Here is a 21,215-nt window from a genome sequence, read left to right as displayed (position 1 = left end):
TCCGACCCGGCCGGCAGAGAGGCTGCCCGGGGCGCTGTGGGGTGCGGGGGGCCGTGTCCCGGCGGGCCGGTCCTTGGGGGCCCGTGGGCGGGGGGGGGGGAGCTGATCCCGGGGCCGTGGCTCGGGGGCCGCGGCGTTCCGGTGTTGCCCGTCGGGGCGCCCGGGGCAGACGGCGGCAGCCCCGGGGAAGGGGGCGCGGGGCGGGGCGGGGCGGGGCCCGGGGGCGGGGCCGGGCGGGGCAGGGGCGGGGCCGGGCGGAGCGGCGCGGCGCGGGGCGCGCACCCGCGATGACCATCGGCGGCCCCCGCGGCCGGCACCCCCGCCTCCAGATGCCCTGTCTGCGCAAGGTGAGCCAGCACCGGCACCGGCCCCGGCACCGGCCCCACCGGCAGCCGGCACCGCGCCGGGCACCGCACCGGGCACCGCGGGACCGGGCACCGGCATTTTGGGGACCGGGTACCGAGGAGACCGGGCGCTGACACCGTGGGGACGGGGCACCGGCACTGCACTGGGCATCGGGCACCGGGCACCGCCGGCGGCACGGGCGTCGGGATCGCCGGGGAGGTACCAGCACCGCCCCGGCACCGCCACGGGGCACCGGGCACCGCCCCGCGCGGGGACACCCACGGGCTGTGGCCCCGGAGCCGCCTGCTCAGCCCCTGCCCGCCCGCCCGGGGTGCCACAGCCCCGGCAGAGCTCGCTCCCCAAAACCGGGGGTCCCCGGCCCAGGGATGCCCGGTGGCCGGGTGCCCACACCTCCGCCATCGCACGCCCCTGCGGCCACTGGGTGCCCCAGGGCCGGCTGCGGGGTGCCAGGCTGTCCCCACACCGGGCACAGGGTGCCCCAGGTCCAGGCGGGGGGGGGCCAGGCTGTGCCCAGGATCGGTGCCCCCAGCCGGGGTGGGGGGTGGGGCTGAGCGTGGTGGGCGCTTGTCCGGCAGATGGAGCGGATGATCGTGAGCATGCAGGACCCCGACATGGGCATCAAGATGAGGAACCAGCGCCTGCTCATCACCGTCATCCCCCACGCCATGACAGGTGGGTCCCCATGGCGGGGTGCCCCACAAGGCGCATGGGGAGGGGGAGGCGTGTAGGTGCTCCCTGGGTGGCCCCAGCACGGCACCCAGCCCCGTGGCACCCCACGCCGCTCGCCTCCCCACACCCGCGGGTGCTCAGCGCTGCAGCTGGGATCAATTATGCATCGGCTGAGCGGGGCGGGCACTCACCAGGGCGGGCGGCCCAGCACGTCCTTGGCAGGGCCCCCGTCACCCTGTGTGACCCCCTCGGCACCCGCCATGCCGTGCCAGGGCACTCCTGCCCAGGAACGTCACCCTGCCTGGTTTGGGGAATCCCATCTCACCCCGCTAACGCTGCCTCGGTCCCCAGGGAACGACATCGTGGAGTGGCTCATCCAGAAGTACGGCATCTCCGAGGAGGGTGAGTGCCCCGGCGTGGGCGACCAGCACCGTGGGGGTGACTGGAGCTGCTGAGCCATCGTGCAACCGCAGCTCCTGTTCCCCAGAGTCGCTGCACCTCGGCAACCTCATCGTGAAGCACGGCTACATCTACCCCCTCAAAGACCCCCGCAGCCTGGTGCTGCGGGCGGACGAGTCGCCCTACCGCTTCCAGGTACGGCCCTGCTGGCGGCACGGGCACCGCCGCAGCCTCAGGGTCCCCCCGGCTCAGCTCCGCGGCACCCCACAGCACTGCACCTCAGCCTCTCCCCCCACCTCCGCAGACCCCCTATTTCTGGACCAGCACCAAGTGGCCAGCCACGGAGCTGGACTACGGTAGGTGCCACCATGCCACCGGCACGGGCTGCAGCCCCTTCCCGCCTCCCCCTAAGGTGCCACCACTCCTCTTGCAGCCATTTACCTGGCCAAGAAGAACATCCGCAAGCAGGGTGACCTGATCGAGCACGAGAAGGTGAGCAGTGCTCTCCTCATGCCTGTGATGAGCTGGGGGGGGTCTCAGCTCACCCAGGAGTGGGGGTTCACCCTGTGCTGGAATGGCGACGGGATCCAGAGCCAGGCGAGGGGATGGGTGTCACACCGTGCCTAACCGGGTGACACCACCACTACCTCTCCCCAGGACAACTACAACCTCCTGCACAAGCGGATCAACCACACGTGGGACTTCGTGGTGATGCAGGCGCGGGAGCAGCTCCGGTGAGTGCGGGCACGGCACCGCCCTACCCTGGGGGAGCCGCCAAGGATGCAGCACCCAAGGGTGCCGCCGGGGCAGGCAGGGTGCCAGCGCCTCCCCGCTGCCTTTGCACGGGCAGGGCGGCCAAGCAGCGGCGGAAAGGCGACCGCATCGTCATCGACTGCCAAGAGCAAGCGTACTGGCTCGTCAACCGGCCCCCGGTGAGGATGGGCTGGGGGAGCGGGGTGGGGGGCAACGGGTGCCGGGCTGGCGGGTGCAGCCCTGGGCAGGAGGGGAGGACAGGGGCACTGGCCCCGAGCACAGCCCTGGCCCCGTGAGGGGGGCACGGGGGGTCCCGCCAGCCCCCGGCACGATGCTGTTGTTGCAGCCAGGAGCCCCCAACGTGCTGGAGCAGGGCCCTGAGCGCAGGAACTGCCACACCACCCGCGTCCAGCTGGTGAGTTTGGGGGAGGGAGCGGGCACCCCTGGGGCTGCCGGTGGGCACGGGGCGCAGCCACTCGTGTGTGCCGGGGTGCCGAGCTGCCCCGGTGGGTGCCTGGCCACCCCCAGTCTGTGCCTATAACTGGAGGGGGGGGGGAAGCCCCAGCTCTGCTAACATCTCTGTGCCCAGCCTGTCCCCCCACCCCGGCTGAGCTGGGGGTCCCTGTGTTTGCCCGTGCACTCACCACCTCTCTGTGCCACCCCTAACCCCCACGGGGTGGCCGTGCTGCCGGCAGCCCTGGCACCATGGGGTGCCCATAGCCACCGCCAGGACCTTCCCCATGTCGTGACCCCACTAACTGCCCCAGTGTCCCGTGTCCCCCCCAGCCCATCCGCACTAACCACCCACTTTCTCTTCTCTGCGCCATGTGCCGCATCCTCTGCCCACGTAAGTGTCACTAACCCAGGGCCGGTGCCATGCTGGGGTGGTGGGGAGGGTGGATGCGGGAGTTCACTCCACACTGAGGTGTGGGGATGAGGCTGGAGGCCACGGGGATGGGCTATGGGGTGCTGGGGGGGGGGGGGAGGGGGCTGGGTGCCTGGGTCCTTGCCCAAGATGGCGATGGCGGGGCTGGTGGGCACGATGTCCTGGCCCCGCCATGCCCTCACCCGGCCCCGCGCATCTCTTGCAGACCAAGAACATGGATTACTACAAGCGGGAGGTGAGCGGGGCGAGGGGTGGGGGTGGCTCTTGGGGCACAGGCTGCCGGGCACCCCTGATGTCTCCCTCGCACCTGGCCCCAGATTGAGTACTGCAGGAAGGCCATGGCCAGGACCAGGGTGAAGTCCTCCATCTGCCTCGAGGGGTAAGTGGCCAGTGGCTGCCCCGGCCACCAGGAAGGGTCCCTGTCAGGTGACGGGGGCACCCACATCCCTGCAGCTGGCTGCTGGCACAGCAGCACCCACACTGCCATCACCCCTGGTGGGGAGCAGAGCCGAGGCTCCACGGCCATCGCAGAGCCCAAGCATGTCCCCGCCACATCCCCATGGTGGCTCGGGCTGCTGGCAGCGGTGGGACAGTGGCCCTGGCCGCCTCCAGCCACCACTCCTGGCAGGTACATCAAGTTCAATGAGCAGTACGTGCCCCATGACCCCATCATGTCCGGCTGCCTGCCCAGCAACCCCTGGATCACAGATGACACCACGTACTGGGCCATGAACGCCCCTACGTAAGCGCTCGCACAGGGGCTGCAGCAGCCCCCAGGGCCCCCTCCTCCCCACCCCAATACATGGGGTGCAAGAGGGGGGAGATGGGGCCACTCAGGCTGCCCATCCCGACGCCGGTGTCGCCCACAGGGTGCCGACCCCCACAAAGCTGCGCGTGGAGCGTTGGGGCTTCAACTTCAGCGAGCTCCTCACCGACCCTCTGGGCCGGGCGCAGCTCCTCGACTTCCTCAAGAAGGAGTTCAGCGGTGAGTGGCTCCAGCCCAACACCCCCAAACCCATCGCTCCAGCCCAGCACCCCCAACCCCACCCTCCCATCCTGGCACCCCCAGGCTCACCAACCTGTCCCAGCACCCCTAGACCCACCACCATGTCCCAGTGCTGCCTAATCCACCACCCTGTCCCAGCAACACCAAACCCCCTGGCCCATCCTGGCATCCACGAACCCACCACCACATCCCAGCATCCCTTGGCCAACCTATCCTGGCACCCCCAAACCCACCACCACATCCCAGCACCCATTGACCAACCTATCCTGGGACCCCCTGACCCACTGCCATGTCCCAGCATCCCTGGAGCCACCACCCCACGTCGCACCAGCTGGCTCCATCCCAGGGGGTCTGGACCCACAGTTGGCTGGGTCATGGTCCCAGCAGTGATGTCCCCTCTCCCCAACACCATGTCCCCCTCCCCAGCTGAGAACCTGAGCTTTTGGGAGGCATGTGAGGAGCTGCGCTACGGGGAGCAGTCACGCATCACTGAGATCGTGGACTCCATCTACCAGTGAGTGCCAGCGGGGCAAGGTTTTGGGGGGGGCCAAGTCATCACGGTGCTACAACCCACCACAGGGCTGGGCACTCGCCACCGGCTGTGACTCCCCAGGCAGTTCCTGGCCCCCGGCGCCACGCGTTGGGTGAACATCGACAGCAAGACCATGGAGCGGACGTTGGAGGGCATCAAGACGCCCCACCGCTACGTGATGGACGATGCCCAGATGCACATCTACATGCTGATGAAGAAGGTGGGCGAGGGCAGGGCTGGGCAGGGCAGGGCAGGGCTGGGCAGGAGCCTGATGCCTCTGCTCGCCCAGGACTCCTACCCACGGTTCCTCAAGTCGGAGCTCTACAGGAACCTCCTGGCTGAGGCCATCATCCCCCCAGAGACCAAGAAGCGGTGAGGGCAGGGGCTGGACTCCCCGGGGTGCTGGGGTGGTCCCCGCTGGCGCTGACCCCTCTCTGCCCACAGGGTCTTCCCCTTCATGCGCAAGCAGCGGCACTCCAGCCCCAGCCCAGCCCTGTTCCTGCCAGCGGGCGACGCTGAGGAGAGGAGCAAGGGCCCCGCGGCTGCTCCCGTCCCCGAGGAGGAGAGCTGAGGGACCCGGCCCCCCAACAACATGGGAGCCTCCTGGCCCAGTGCCCTCCGGCTCGGCCGCAGCCCCCTGCCCAGCACACCCCGGCCCCGCCGCAGGACCCTGCGGCAGTAGCACTGAAGGAGAGAAGCCATACAACCCCCTCCCCGGCAGCACCCCCCAGGCCAGGCTGGCCCCGCTGCAGCCCCTGCTCACGTCCCCTCACCCTCTCCCTCGGAGGGGGGATCCCGCACCCAGCTGGCCTGCTGCGGGGTCACCCCCTCCTCCTGACACCCCACCCCCCCCCCCAGCACAAGACAATAAAGCCCCCGCAGGGAAACGCTGGGGGCTCCTGTGGTTTTTGGGGAGGGGTGACCGGGAGGTGGCTGCAGGGTGGTGGGGGCGCACGTGGGTCTGCAGCCCGCGGGAAGGGTGCAGACCCCCAGGCATGCACGCTCGTGGTGACAGCCACCACCTGCCCACACCTCTGCTTGTTTGGGGGGGGGGGGGGGAGGGGCAAAACCCCATCTCCAGCTGCCCTCCTGCCATGGTCCCGCTCGCACTGGGGGCACTCGGCCCCCTGCGGCCACCGGTGCACCCATGTACAGCCCCCGGGGAGGACAAAGAGGCCTTTCGAGCGGGGTCCAGAGGTGCCTCCGGCCAGCAAACCCAGGCTGCAAGGGCCCCCGGGGGCTGGCAGTGGCACGCAGGGAGCGGGGCTGGCAGCTGAGCTGCTCTTCCAGCCCACGGCCCGTTAATCTGAGCAGAGGGCAAGGATCTGGCGGCAGGATTATTCTCTTCCCCGCAGCCAAGCCCCAGCTGTGGGGGATTAACGCTGGGGGTTATATAAAGGAGAGGGGGGCTGCCGCCCACCAGCGCTCAGCCTCGGACCCCAGCCCAGCCTGCATGCACCCAGGGAGCACAGCGGAGCCAGCTGGGGACGTCCCCAACTCACCAACCACCAAGCAGTGCCAGCCCACAGCCCGGCCAACAAACGGCGTGGGTGCTTGGGATGCTCGGGACCAGCGGCATCCCTCCTTGCTGCAGAGCTCGGGAGCCACCGGCATGGAGCAGGGAGTATTTCTCAGATCAGCGCTGGGGCAGACAGAGGGGCGTCGGGGCAGGGGAAGCTGCAGGAGCCCCGGTCACAGGATGGAGCTTGGGACCTCGGCGCTGGCAGCCACCGGGCAGCGACAGATGGTCCCACGCTCCAGCAGACAGCGCCTGCCACGCGGCTCCCTCTGGCTTGATCCAAATCCAAGCCCCGGAGTGAGATTTTCGTGCTGATGGACTGCAGCAGGAATCCGGGGTGTAAAACCAGGTCACGGAGCCCCCGGTGGGGGGGTAGGTGGGGGGGGCAGAGCCGGGTTGGCCCAGCTTGGTTATCTAACTCCAGCCTCCCTCCCAAGCTCCCTTCTCCCGGTCCATCACCTGCCTGCAGCGGGACAGGGCAGCCGGCAGCGCTTCGGGGCCAGCTCAACCATCAAAGCATCACCAGGACACCTGGATCCCTCCCCAAAAGCAGGGTTTCTGCCTTTGGGAAGTCACAGACAAAGGGCTGCCAAAAAAATCCCCGGGAGTCTTGCATAACCTCAGCTGCGACAACAAAAGCAGGGCACCATTTACAAACAATGCAAAAGAGGATTTATTGAAACCATTCCGGTTAGACCAAGTCCTATAGGGCACAATTTGCAATAAGTTATAGAACCAAACCAAACAGTCTTAGTGTTAAAAAACACACTAATACATAACACAGTGATATATGCCATCATCACCCATCTGAGTTATTGAATCAAGGCACAAAGTCATTCATTAAATACTGCAAAAAAACAATTACACAGGGAAATAAGCTGGGAAAAGGACTTGTTTTGTTAAGAAGGTGCTGGTTTGGCACTGATGCATTTAAGTGAGCTGCCAGAGGGAAATCTGCATTTCCAAAGTATCTGGAAACATTAATGGATAAAGCCCCCCGCAGAGCCGAAAATCCAGCTCCCCTGAAGGAACATTCAGTGTGCCTACAGGAAAGGTCAGGTCTGGGCAGGGATCGGAGGAGTGAGAGCGCCGAGATGCTGCGATTGCGGTGAGAATACGGCCAGGGCACCTTGCTCCCTACCCCAGGAATTTCAGTGGGATACAATCCAACATCCAACACACGGATCGGAGTAGCACATGAGCCCGGGGCTCCCGCTGCCCAGCTCCCACAGCCACACTCCTGGCTCTGCCCCAGCCGGTGGAAAGGCAGGATGAATCCCAGCCCTCAGCACCCGGGTTCTGCGGCACTGACGCAGCCTGTGATCCCCGCAACGCTGGCGTGGGCTGCCGGGCTTCAGGTCTTTATCGTGCTGCGCTTAAGCTAGGGGACACAGCAGGGGAGTCTCCCTGCACCTTAGACTCAGAGAAGTGCTTGGAAAGAGAGGAACAGAAGGGGAAACCCACCGTTTTGAGTCCAGGGTGCTTTGGGGGTTGAGGACTGCTCTCCCAGGAGCATCCCCAGCTTCCTGCACAGCCTGGATGCCTCAGGACTGGGCTCCACCAGCAGCGCAGCTCTACACAGGTCAGCAGCACCCATCCTACACAGCTCCCTTGACTGCCCAAGCCACGGGTCACAGGGCAGAGGGAACCAGGGCACCTTTTAGGCAACTACCGGGCCAGCTGGAAGCAGGAGATGAGTGTCCAGGCAGACCTCTGATGCTGCAGCTCATTTCGCTGCCAGACTGGGAGAGCCGAAGCTGTGGGCATGAGCCGGGGTGACACCAGCTGCCCAGGCCAGGAGCTGCCCTGCTGCAGGTTAAAGCTCAGCGCTTGCCACAAGAGAAGAACCGATGCTTGACCCTACACAACCCAGCATAAGTTTCTCACCCTACAGTATTTCCACACACACCCCAATCTGAGACTACGCAAAGGAGGGAGGCGATGGCCAAACACCCTCCGGCACCGCAAAACTTGAGAGAGTTTATTTTTAGGGTGTGTGTTTTCTGTCCACCTTCTTCTCAGCAGTCAGTTGGATCCCCAGCAGCCCGTGGACAGGGTTTGTGTCCCGGTGCGGCTGGTGTGGGGACCACAGCTTTCAGGACAGACTGAGCAGCCGATTCAAACCGTTTTCCAGGCTTTGCACCTCGTTTCTAAAGTCCACACTGGCACCCACCAAGGAACAAGACAGAGCACACACACCACGCTACAGAAGTCTCCAGGGGAGACATCATCCTCACACAGCAACCTGCCCCATTCCCTCAGACTACCAGGCTGGACAGGCAGAACAGCACCCGAAGATCCTCACCCAGCATCATTTCGATTCTGAGGGCAGGGAGGGAGCACAGAGCCCTCTCTGGAGCTGTGCGGCAGAAACAGCTTGTGTCGTTTTCCCGAGCGGCTTGTGCCTGCCCTACAGCCTGCCCACCTCCTGGCAGAGGGGACAGTGCTTGGAGAAGGCTCCTCAGCAGCTGCAAGACTGAAAGAGTATTTGCAGGAGAGCTGAGATTGCCAGTCACGCACAGGGCTCCCCAAAGCAGCCAGCCCAGCTCCCAGAAAAGGTTAAAGTGCAATTCTACTCAAAAAATGTCCTAGATCCCCTGGCACCTCAAAACCAGTAGGAGAAGTGGTGTCCGTACCAGCAGGGACCAGCCAGCCTGGACTCAGGGCGGTTTTCCTATCACCTATAATCAGATCAGGGACAGGGAGGAACGCTGATGCGTAAATCAGGGGGGAGACCGGCTCCCTTCTGTGTCACCAGCACTACACAGCCTGGCTGGAAAGAAAGCAACAGAGACAGGCATAGGAATAGCCTTGTGACTCAGAGTGGGGCACATGGGGCTGTTTTTAGGAGAAAAGGCCATTTTCTAAGCAGAATGACACTTTAACCTGCGGTCTGCTGGCTCGGGTGACACCTAGCCACATCATCAGCCGCAGCTGGGGTCTATCACTACACACATCCCACAACTACCAAAGCAGTGGCCCAAATCCAGGAGAGGGCAATTGCAAATCAACTTGCAGCCAAGCACCTCTCCCACAGCCAGGAGAGCTGACTCAGAAAGGAAATCTAACACCGCACATCAAAGCTCCGCTTCTCACACAAGCACCCAAGAAATAATCAACTCCGGCATCCCCAGCAAGCATGTGTTTTCCTCCAGACACAGGCCGAGTCAGCACAGTTCTGCGGGCACAGAAGGATCGAGGGGAAAGCCCTCTTCCCTGAGCTGACGACACTTCAGTGGCGGCCAGGCACTGAAGTCCCATCAGCTCTGAGGACAGATACACTGGCAGCTGCCCTCACAGCCCAGGCGCCCCCAGACACCGGGGGTGCTTCCCCGCCAGCCACGCTTTGGTTTGCAGATCATGAAAGGCAGCTTCCCATTTGAATTCATGATCTGGGTTTGCTAAGAGCACGGCTGCGGAGGAGAGGCAGCTTGGAGACGCCTGGGCCAGGGCAGCTTCTCCCCCTCCCTCGGCAAGCTCACACTCGGCTGTGGAATCGCATCCTGTAGAGGCGGTCCCGGACGTACTGCTCGCTGTCCACAGCCACCTGGCTCAGCCAGATCACCCTGCTCTCCGAGACATCCTCCTTCAGCTTACGCTTCATCAGAGACACCGATCCTGGCTCCTGGCTGGGTTGAGGGCCCCTCAACAGCACGTAGCAGGCATGACGGCTCCGCTCGAACAGCGTGGCTGTAAGGCAGAGCAGAGGGAAAAGTCCAGCCTAAGGTCTCTGTGTTGAGACCGGCCACCAGACCCAACACCACGCACCCACAGAGTCCAGGAGGTACCAGAAGGCCAGTGTCCTCCTGCACCTCCTCACTGGAGGGCTGGAAGGAGAGGACTTACCATTGAATGCAATTATTTGGTCTGTGCTATTGCGGAGCTCCAACAGGACATTCGTGTAGGAAGGATGGAAAAGATACAGCTTCTGAAGAGGAGCTCTGGAGCTCTGCAACCAACAGCACACTATCAGGACACGGACCCACACATTATCCCAGAGATGATACCAACACCACACTCAGCTATTACTCATGCTCGACAAAATACATCCAGTCAGATACTTGTCCGTGTCTGCCCAACTCATCCTGTCTGATGCCACTAGAACTAAGTGTTGGGATTTTGCTTACTGCTTGGTACTCTCCTCCCCACCCCAAGCTTCCTGCAAATAGGAGGCCTGTCTGCTCCAGGCAGGAGACAGGTTTTTGCCTTAGGGCTGGTACAGTTCAGTGAGGAAAGCACAGGAAGCTCAGCTGGTGCTCAGGCATCCTCCAAGACACGACTGTCACTAACGCTGCCAGCCATTGCCCCAGAGGGCTCTGCTGCGGAGCTGAGCTGTGCATCGAGGCTGTTGGAGACCACCTTAGCACAGAGAGAGGATATTCACATGGCCATGGGAGATCACTGCGTGCAGTACAGCCGTGGGAGGCTCCAGGCCAAACAGCAGCAACTTCAGAGGTACCAAGCCACCAGCCTCTCGCCTCACCTACAGTACCACACCGAGGCAGGGCTCTGGGCAAACCAGTGACTTTGTTCATAGAGCCACGAAGTCCCTTTTCTCTACATAGTCAGCCTGAGGATGACAAAAGCTGCTGGTACCACCACCAGCTGCTAGCAGGGACATTGCTATGGACATTGTGAGGACGCAGATCACATGCAGAGGTCTGCCTGCTTCTAGCAGCCCAGACTGGTCAGCGACCCCACAGTCAGTGCAGGAGGCTGCAGCGTTAGTGGCACAGAGAGATGTGAATGTGAACACTGGAAAAAAGGCGTAGCTCCACCCAGTTCTGGCCCAAAGTCTGGAGAATAGCAACCATTCAGCAGCACTACTCACCGTTTCGTTTCCTGCCACCTGGTATTCACCCCAGATGAGGAAGGTGGACCGGTGATCAGCAGTAGAAAGCGTGGCTGGCCCAGGGCTCTCCGCTCTTGAGTTCAGTTTCAGATCCCACTGGACTGCTCCAGATCCACTCTCAACAATCATAACCTAGCAGGGAAGAAAGCAAAGGAACTCATACCAAAGAGCTCTAACAAGCCATGAGGGAGAAGTCAAGTCAGCCGTCTCTACCCCACACTGTCTATAGGAACAAGTATCTGACACAATGGGAAGATGCAGAAATACGTGAAGCTGAGCATCACAGAGCTGTGAGACCTAGGGCCAGCCACATTAAAGTCACACGTTTTGCAGCTATTTCAAGGGGTTCAAAGCTCTGTCATTGAAGACTCTTGCTGAGAAGAGAATTAAAGTGCCTGAGCTGGCTTCAATAACCTGTTGAAAGAGATCCTTTCCCAGCCTAAAGCTTCCTAAAATCAGCCAGAGGGAACACATCCCACCAGTTGCCCTTGACTCAATGCCTGCTTGAGCTGAGACACGCAGAGAAAAGGCAAGTTAAAAGGAAAAGCGTCCAAACCTTCTTTCTGTTGGGTCCAATTTCACTCTCAAGGACAATGCCGAGAACATCAGGTTTGTAGTAACCAAGCAGCGGCTCACTAAGGGCGAGAAAGAGAACGGACAGATCATAACACACCCTGAAGGCTTGGGCATACCTTGTTCTTTTAGAGCAGCCTCTGTCCTCCCACTGGGAGCCTGGAAATGCCTCATCCAACCCCCATCGGTAACATTACCTCACAACACGTGACACATTGAGGGTCCACAAAGTCTGAAGATTTTGCGCATTGATCAGCGTAGCCATCTCTGAGTTTACAACCAAGATGTTCTCCCGTGACTGCCCAGGAATTTTTGCCAGGTAACGAATGTCTCCAGAGCTGAACAAGGACACAGAAATGATTACACTTTCTAGACTGTGGGCGGTTTTATTGTGGGGTTTTGGTTTATTTCCCTGCACAGTAAATGCAAATAGGAAACACCAGCCTGCTTTCCCTCCTTTCCTGTGAAACCCCGACCATGGCCATCAACACCAGCCCTCTCCCCAAGCTTTGGATGTGCTCTTAGTCCAAAAGTCAAGTAGCCAGGAAAGAACAAAGCCACAACAGGCCATCCTGTCAGGAACACCGGTACCCTCCAATCCACCAGCAACCGAGACATAATCTCACACCTGAGAAGGGATAAGCGGTGCGTGGTGCGGTCAATGTTCTTCTCCCACTGAGGAGCTTGCTCAAGGCGGGGAAGCTTAATTTCCATCCCAGTTGCTGCAGTATAGAGATCTTTCAGGGAATATGCATAGAGAGAGTTTTCTGTGAAAAAAAAAAAGCCAAGAATGACAGAGATAAGTTATCCTGCCCTTGCTCTGAACTCTACGATTTTCCATATCTGGCAGATCAACTATATTTTTAGGGCTTGCATCATAGAGTTGTAGTGGTATTTTGAGACTCAATCCTGCTTTTGAATGCTTTTAACATCTTATCTGTTCATAATCCAAGTGCTCCACAGTAATCATTTGCTATAAATTACTACTTAAACCTTACATTCTCAACATTTTCCAAATAAAATTACTATAGTACATAACAAACCTTAGTATAAGCAGAAGCCCCCCCTTCTCTTGTCCTTGAATAGCTCTTTTGCTAGGTGAAAGCACGACACAGCTTTTAAGAATGCAAAACACTCTTTCAGACCACTGTTTAGTGATCCTGATTTAGCAGTTATAATCACTCTTTCAGATTGAATTCACAAACAGAACTGTACCTGTATAGAAAAGGAAGTAGGAGGAGGAGTCCAGGTTCAGCCTGATATAACGAGCTTTCCCATCCACGTTCAGGCTTCCAGCTGAGCCAATCTGTTTGCCATTTTTTCCTGAATGGATGAAGGTCTTAATCTATGCAGGCAAGGGATTAAAAAAAAAAAAAAAAAGGTTAAAGCTGCATCACACTGTTACTGTCCAACTCGAGTGTTTTCCAAAGCTTCTGAGCAGTTGGTACTGAACAGCAGCTGAATGGGAACAGCACAGGCTCAGATGAAAAGTATCTCCCTGGGTTTGGAGGTGTGGGCATGAGTTAGATGACCCCTCTGCTGTGAATACTTTTGCAAGTTTGAAAACCACTTCCAGCACAGCCACTTGCCCTGAGATTTTAATACCTCTGCCAACCACCTCCCCTGCAGGCCAGGACTGCCAAACAGCAAGCCCCAGCTCTGCTAATGACAGCAACGATCGATTCAAGCCTACTGAGCAGTGACAAGGATGGAGAGGACCTAAAGGCAGAAGCAAAGCAGCATATGGACAAAAGGGAAACTTGGTTTCGCACGGTAGCTCTGCTAAATATTTTAAGTGCCCTAATCTACTCTTCCTAAGGCTGACACAGGTCCAAGGGGATGAAATAGCTGACAGGTTTCCTTATATTCTTTGTGCAGGGTAACAGAATCCACTAAAAACATTTCAACCAGGAAAATGAAAGCTAAAATCAGGATTCGATTCAAATGTCTGGGCAACAGTCATGGTCTGGGGATAACAATGCACACCAGGAAAAAGAGAAACATCAGACCAAAGAAACAACACCCATCAGAGATGCTGAGTCAGGCAGGAACTCTTCCCTCTTCCTTGAGAGGGGGAGACTGGGAAAGAGAAGGAAATCTGCTGCTCTCGAAGTGCATCTGAAGAGTCTGGCAGGTGAACAAGGGATAGAGTTTGCCGGGGAGAATGAAGAACACAGCTGGAGAAGGAAAATGACATATCCATCAGCTGTTCCCAGCCTCCTGCACTGGGAGGAGACACATACCAGCTCTTGTAGATTAGCTTCACCTTTACGCACAAGCACTGGCTCAGCAGCTGCCCTGGGACAGTAACAGCCAAAGGTATTCATACTGCGAGTGACAATACACACCACCTTACTCACCGCATTGCTTAATACCTCTATGCACTGCTACAGGCGATGTATCCTGAAAAACATCATATTTTCCCGGACGTATTTGTGCTGAAGTTTGCAGCAGGTAGGGGTCAACAGACTCTCAGAAAAAGCTGCCATCTAAACCCCCTGCACAAAGACCCTTCCCCACAGACGGCTCAAAGCTCTGCTATTTCAGGGAAGAGCGGTATATTATAACGTTCAACTTCAGCCCTTTAGCTACAAAGCTAATTTACTTAAGTTCTGAGTCTCCCTTCTGATAAGACTGCCTTTTTCCAAGCTGCAGAGCTCCACTCAAGCTCCCTACATTTTGCGTGATTTCTCAAAAAAGAACATACTTTTACTTAAGTTGACAGAGTGCTTGCCAAGTCCGGAGGGAGGAAGGGATTTCATACCAAGATAGCTAGAGAGGTTAAATGGAAAACAAATCAAAAGGCAGTCTTGCAGAACAGAGACTACATTCAAACATTTCTTGGCCGCCTAAGATTAAAAAAAAAAAAGTCTTGAGATAACTGGGATAGCAAAAGCAGGGAGGAAAGAAAACAGAAGAGAAACGTAGGAGTCGCAGAGGATAGAATTTCTGATGACTCTGGCAACAACAATGCCTCAGACAGCAAAACCCTATTTGCTTATGGAGTGTTCTGGTATGATGAGGACACAGGGCTCCCAATCCTCCCATTAGACTTGCAGGGAACTGTAACTTCTGTATGTTTTAAACAGGACTGTTTGCACATGCAGATGATGCTGTACCACTCAATCGTGGATGCAGATGTTTTAGTATAAAAATACTTTTAGCTCCATGACTTTCCCCCTCTAAGAAATGGCAGCTATTTCACTAAATGAACCCAAGTCAGAATTAACCAGCGCAGTGACACTAGGAAGAGAGCCGAGCAAAGCAGACCACGGGCAGAGAGAGAAAAGGTATCAGAAAAGGGCAGTGGTGGTATAAAAGCTCTGGCTGTCAGCTGTGCTTTGATCTAAGAGCCAAACCCGTCAGGGTTTGTTCACTTCCACTTCTCTGAGCAGAGTCCCAGAAAACTGCAAGCTCATCTCACCTAGGCTCACCCCACACGCAGCCCACGAACACATAGTGAGGAGCGCAGACTGAAAAGGAGTAGGGATTCCTGGGTAGGGATTCCTGGCCAGCTTTTTTCTTTTTTAAACCATGAAACACTTGCATTGATTCAGGAGTACATCTCTGCAGGGTGGGAGAGAACCTACCCCGAATCCCACAGATAGCAGAGGCCTCTGGACACTTCCTCTTAAGACTAGAGGATCGAAATAAGCAACATTCCTGCCATGCCCTGTGGTCTGGCCACTGGGTTTACCGTAGCTTCAGAGGGACATACCTTATCTCCTGTAGCAATAAAGAGTATCAGGTCCTGAACTCCGTCACTATCCACATCTGGAATCACTGACACAGGAGTCAGCACAGTATAATTAGCTCCAAAGTCATTGGACTGTCTCCACTGAACCTCCCCTAGAAGACAGAGTTATTGGGAAACATTCACTAAAATGCACTTTAGGTTGAAAGGCTTTTAACGCCCCTGCTCCTCGAAATACTTTGCAGTAGCCAGCCATTTACAGCCCATCAGCACCATATGCTCATCATGGGGTAGTTCATTGCATTTCAGATGAGTCCCAGTATCTACAATTTCAACTTCTGTTGGAAAGTAATTCTAGCTGCCTGCACAAACGCACCCAAACTTCCTGGGCACACAGAGCAGCTTGCTTTTCTCGTGCCTTGGATTAAAAAGCTTCCCAGCATGTACACGGCATGGAGAATCCTTTTTGGTGATCTAAAACCTTGCTGCTGTGCATTTAAATCTGCGCAGACATTTTAAGACCATAAAGCGGCTGAATTCTGACCACAGTGTTGCAGCTACTCCCAACAAAACCTTCAAAACCTTTTTTTTTTTTTTCTGCAACGTGCCTCCTGAGATGCTCCATGCTGACGCGACCAGCCACAACTCAGTCCACATCCCACTTGCCCTCGTTTGAAGGACACACACACAGCACATTCAAACTTGTTTGTAAATACAGGTAGCAAAGCCTTGTTTTTTAAAAAACTGTATGGGGGGGGGTCTCTTCAACAGCTCCAGGCCAGTTGAGTGGCTCTACTCCATACACTCTGCCCAGGGCTGCTGGCCACTTTCCAGTTACTGTACAGTGGAATTTGGTGTGTGTGGGAGACCGCTGGAAGGGGGTCTTTTTAAGAAAGACTTAAGTGACTAACTAGGTGCTCAGAGGGCAAATGCTTACCCTCCCCTTTAACTGGTATCAGAGACAGCAATTATCATTTCAGGAATGCAAAGTAATCACCTGTTCTTTGTCAGGAAGGCAGTTGTACTGAAGGCCAAGCAATTACTACCTGAGCTGTCTGCAATAATTTAAGGCAGGCTGTATTTCCAGTAGGATTCTCCAAAGCTTTTTACTGAAACTCTGAAAAAAATACTTGGATTTGTTACTATGACAACAGATGTGAAGTAGAAGAGTGCCCTTAGGAAATCATGGGAAGGCAAAGAATTTTACCCCCGAAGAAAACAAGCAAGCAAAGGAAGGAGAGAACTTAAGTTTTAAATAACTATATCCTGGCTTCAGCACAGTCCAAAGCTACAACAGTAAGACCAGGCTGATGAAATTCGCATATGGCTCTATTCTTTGCTGGTTAGACAGTGGATATAGTTTTGGAGGAAGCATCGTACTCTCTTAAAAGAGCAGTCTGACTAAACAGAAACAGGTAACAGTGAGATGGATTCAACACAAAGGACCTGAGAAGCTTTCATGCTCTAACACAACCCCCAAAGAGCACGAACTGTAAATCCAGTCCCATCCTGCTTCATCAACAGGAGATGGCACTATCCTGTCTGACGTCTAGAGTGCTACCATGCTTCTGCACAGCCCGAGGTCACAGCAGAAGCACAGCAACAGAAGCCAAGATAGAAATGAGACAAGTGCCCAGACAGCAAATCTAACCTGGGTGAAAGGGACTTTTTTTTTTTTTTTGGTCCGGAAGGAATAATAAAATTAGGACTTAGATGACTGAGTTCAGCTCTCACTTCAAGCGGCTGCAGAAGACACAAAGCAGGAGTGCTGGCTTCGGGCTGGATGAGGTCCAGACACACATCCAAAAACTGCTCTCCCCATCTGCAGCTCACAAGCTATCTGAGCTAAAGGCAGGTCTTTCTACCAAGCAGTGTTAAACCCCTTGCCCATGCCCTTGCCCACTTGTCTACTAAACACTTGTAAGCTCCTGGCATCCACCATATAGTGGATGTGAAGAAGTATCCCCTTTTGTTTTTTTCTGAACCTATCACTTGATAAAAGAACCATGGAGCAATGAAGAATGGCAACAGGAAACCACCCGTCCCTGTTCTTCTACTTGTCACTCATAATTTTATAAACTCACTTCTCCCTGTCACACATTCTCCAGGCTGGACTTCTGGTTTATTTAGTGATTTCTTGCACAGAAGCAATTTCATACATCTGATCATTGTGGGCCCCTTTCTGCCACATCCCTTAAGAGACCAGAAGTGCTCACAGGGCTCACAACGCAGGCTGTGGGAGGATAAGGTGAAGAGAGAAGTTGTAACAAAACACTTACTCCTGTCCTTCCTTCTTCCTCCAGACTCTGCTTCTTGCCCTGGCAGAGATGCAATACGAAGCGACACAGACTTTTGCTTTGACGTCGAACAGCTAATCTTAAGCTCTTGTGTCCCAGTTTGTTTGTAAGATAAACATGCAGGAATGTTAGATGTCCCACACAAACAGAAGCGTGCAATCCTACCCCTTCCTTCTTGTTTGCTCAGGTCACTTATTCTGGCAATGAAGAAATTGAGACAACACAACTCCAACTGATAGAAAAGCACTAACTTTATCAGCATTTAAAGATCAAACCCACATTAGACACTTTCAGAAGATAATCTGCCTATCTCTTCAATCTTCCTACAGGCAGTGGCTAGGCAGCCCCAGAGCCCTGGAATCTCACCAATCCTCCACTACGATGAATCATTAACAGCTAAAGATTGTTCTGGCTACTGTTTTTAGCACAATGTGATGTAAGTCAGACTTTACCATTTTAAATACATTTAGCCTATTTAAATACATTTTATTCTGATCTACCCTCCTAACCCTCAGCAACAGCCAACTACACTAAGAAACCCCTTTTAACCTACTTGACCGCAAAAAGGTATCAAACATGTCAACTTCTGTTACTCACTTTTCTATCTGAAGCAATTGTTCATCCCTTGATTTTATTTTATCTATGGAACGTGTTCATACCGTATTGTTGCTGTGACCTGTGGCTTAGCCTGGTTCCTTCTCTCCACACTTGTGCTATTTCTTTATGGCTGTCTTTAGTTACATGCCTTTGGCTCAGCAGCCACCTTTCTACACTTTGACCTAAAAGCAACTACTTCATTAGTAGTCTATAAATATCCTGCACTAAAGCCTATTGATGAGGGAAACGGTGCTAAGGTACCTCAGGTGATACAGAAGCATTCCAGCTCTGTGTGTGTCTACTCTTCCATCTACAGTGGAAATTAAAAGCTACACTAGATTTTCCTCAGATTCCTTAGAGCTATACACCTTGCTATTTCTCTCTCCCAATTTCTGGAAAATAGGGTGTGAGGGGTTCAATACCAGAGGATGGGATCCTAAGCATGTTTTCAAGGGAGAACATGCATTGTTTAGAAGCTTTGAAGCAGTGACCCCCAAAATGGAAACGTATTTCAGGGTTCACCAGCAAGGAAGGTTCAAGGTGCAAGAGATGGTCACTGCTCTGTTCCTACAGAAGTAGAGGCACTCTTTACCCTCACCCTGCATTAGGCAAGATGATGAATTTCTATAGGATCAGAAATGAAGGTGGCTTTCCAGAGAAACCACGTAAAAGCCTGGACTACAGAAACTGGTGAGTACTTACCCTAAGTGCTCTCCCTGCTGACTTTAAAATCATAAATGCCTAAAACTCCTACTCCTCTTCCCACTGCAGGCACTCCCAGCACTAACATGCAAACAACTGAGAAACATTGCGGGTTTGTGTCCCTGAGAGTATCCAGTAACACTCACAGCTAGTGACCACTTCTCCCATTTCAAAAGCTGTTGAAAAGTTGTTCTTCTAATACAGTGGCTGGCACAAACCACCACAACAGGGTCCAGCCTTTGGAACAGACAGGCTGAGAGAACAGGTGATTCTCTCAATGGCACTGGCAAAGTTTTCAAGATAATCAATACCCTGTGCCCACTGCTCATGTACCAGCAAGTCATGTCATGCTGACACCCCCACAGCCTCCAAGGTCTGAAGGTCACCAGGTGAGGAAAGGAGGTAGCACCATCCCCTGTATGGCAGCAGTACGCTGCTCCCCACTCACCTGTCCGCAGGTCAACCGCCGTAAGAGACACGGGCTTCCCCACGACCAGGCAACCCGGGGCCTCGGTTCCCCCGAGCTGCTTGATGCCACACTGCAGCCACTCAACCTCCTCAGCAACAGGCCTCTCCCAGAGCGCTCTGCCGTTCGTGCCAGACACAGCAGCAATGAAGGCACACGGAGAAGGCAGACCTGAAAAGAAGAGACATCAGAGGGAGCGCTAACTACACCTACCTTTGCTGCTCCACACCACCCGAGAGCTGGGACTCACCCAGTTCCTCTCCCCACCCAGCTAACCTGGTTTTCTCTCCCAGACCCACAGCGGCCTCGCTAATTAGAACTAAAAGAGAAATAACAGCCCTTTTACTACAAGGTTTTCTCCTTCTGAATCAGCTACCTTCATCCAAACAGGACCCGTTGAAGCTGCTGCTGCCGTTGCCAGCTTTGAAAGCAAAGATGACATCTTGCACTTTGTCTTCATTCACATCTTCTATAGCGAGAAACTGGTAGGCCACTGTAAAAGAGATCACGAGGCAGGCACTGGTGAGGATTGCCTCAACCAACAGCAGAGCTAGCTGGAGCAAAACACAAAGTCCTACTCACTGCCTCTATCTCTGACAGTGTAACTTCAGGACAAATTGGCTTTTCTATTAAAAAAAGCCATCTACATGAGTACCAAGAACTGAAAGTTAGTGCCAAAGGATATTTTAAATTTGCTCTTCCCCAGAGGATTTGCCTTTTTTTAAAGCCAAGCAGCCAGAATATGAACTATGTTGAAGAAAGAACAACTCTGCTCTTGGTGTGAGGTTGCTATTCCTGAAACATAATAAAAAACCAAACAAAACCCACAAAACCCAGCCCCAGATATTCCATCTTTCTCACTCTCAGCTAAAAGCAGCCTTCTTCAGCTCAGAGTAGCAGAACCTGGATATTTCTGCATTAACACACAAAGCTCAGTCCCCGTTGGTGAGCACTATCTCTGCATTTACAGCACAACCAGCACACACCCACCGCACATAAGAATAAAGAAAAGCTTTCACAGAAGCGAATGCTGAGCCACCAGGGAGCAGTACCCAGGCTACAGAGCTGACTAAAGCAACTATAAATTTGTGCAATTTGTAAAAAAAACAAGATGCAATTCCTCTTCTCCCCTTCCTGTTAGCCATGGAGAAAATTTAGGAAGTCACACTGACAGAGGGAGAATGCCTAATTGTCTCCAAACCTCTGCTCAAACTTCAAGGGAACATTTTACACCCCAAACTTCAACAAAGATTTATTCCCAGATACCCCTCCCCATTTTTTTTTCCAAATGAAGCCATCCTGCTACCTTGTTAGTGCTTTAGAGCAGCACCTAATTTCTCCATTAGATCCTGTAAACACCTCCTGCAAGGCCACTCCAATTATGACAGGCCACTGCTTATCCAGGTCAGGTATTCACAGCTCTCGCTCCCAAGGGCAGCATCCCTGCAGACCTGGCTCCAGATTGCGCTTAGGTAGAGGTCCACAATTCAAATTCGTGGCACATAAAGGCAAAGGACCGTTGGTAAGTATTTATTCTGCTACAGCAAGCTCACCTGCATTGTCGTAGTTTCGGAACCATGTTCTTTCTGAAACTGGCCTCTCTGGGCAAGGAATGATAAATGAGAAAGCAAACACAATTATCAGACACAGAAATAATGAGATGAAGAAGGCGGCAGTGCGCCACCGGGACAGCCGAGACAGTCGCGATGACTGCTTGCTGACAATTCTTCTCTCCACAGAGTTTTCATGGTTCTCTTGAGCTTTTACGTCCTCAGTCTTCAGTGGGTGGATCTCAGCTTCCGAGTCTTTGTTATCCATCGTAGCTTATTCATCAGTATTCAGACACCCTTCTCCCCTTTCACCTGCGACAATGGAAAGAGCAGTTAAAACAGATTTTGGAGTAC

General features: G+C 55.0%; 2 protein-coding genes across 2 annotated transcripts; one reads left to right on the top strand and one right to left on the bottom strand.

The window, feature by feature from the left end:
- Positions 1-287: 287 nt before the first annotated feature.
- RGS11 (regulator of G protein signaling 11) lies at positions 288-5,461 on the top strand (the record flags this gene model as incomplete). Its single annotated transcript, XM_082490311.1, has 17 exons — positions 288-347; positions 942-1,038; positions 1,387-1,437; positions 1,523-1,629; positions 1,739-1,790; positions 1,868-1,926; positions 2,092-2,168; positions 2,285-2,366; positions 2,534-2,602; positions 3,279-3,308; positions 3,391-3,452; positions 3,702-3,815; positions 3,943-4,058; positions 4,506-4,593; positions 4,693-4,831; positions 4,901-4,983; positions 5,056-5,461. The coding sequence occupies 17 exons, from the start codon at positions 288-290 to the stop codon at positions 5,180-5,182; spliced, it is 1,413 nt and encodes a 470-aa protein (XP_082346437.1). The 3' UTR covers positions 5,183-5,461.
- A 3,796-nt stretch (positions 5,462-9,257) lies between these two features.
- Positions 9,258-21,215, bottom strand: FAM234A (family with sequence similarity 234 member A). The gene is made up of 11 exons (XM_082490836.1): positions 20,865-21,215; positions 19,688-19,804; positions 19,294-19,482; positions 15,274-15,404; positions 12,771-12,900; positions 12,184-12,322; positions 11,753-11,893; positions 11,539-11,617; positions 10,962-11,114; positions 9,977-10,079; positions 9,258-9,820 (listed from the first exon to the last, which is right to left on the bottom strand). The coding sequence occupies exons 1-11, from the start codon at positions 21,127-21,129 to the stop codon at positions 9,609-9,611; spliced, it is 1,659 nt and encodes a 552-aa protein (XP_082346962.1). The 5' UTR covers positions 21,130-21,215; the 3' UTR covers positions 9,258-9,608.

The sequence above is a fragment of the Vanellus vanellus genome, assembly GCF_965231255.1.
Source record: "Vanellus vanellus genome assembly, chromosome: 14".
Lineage (NCBI taxonomy): Eukaryota > Metazoa > Chordata > Aves > Charadriiformes > Charadriidae > Vanellus > Vanellus vanellus.
Note: the sequence above shows the minus strand (reverse complement) of the source record. Positions and strands in the feature narration are given on the sequence as shown.

Coding starts and splice junctions, on each gene's coding strand:
- FAM234A (XM_082490836.1), bottom strand. CDS start 21,129: ATGGATAACAAAGACTCGGAAGCTGAGATCCACCCACTGAAGACTGAG. Junction 11,618..11,752: donor AATGTGTCACGTGTTGTGAG/GTAATGTTACCG, acceptor TCTCGCCCTTAG/TGAGCCGCTGCTTGGTTACT. Junction 9,821..9,976: donor CCAAATAATTGCATTCAATG/GTAAGTCCTCTC, acceptor TCTGCCTTACAG/CCACGCTGTTCGAGCGGAGC.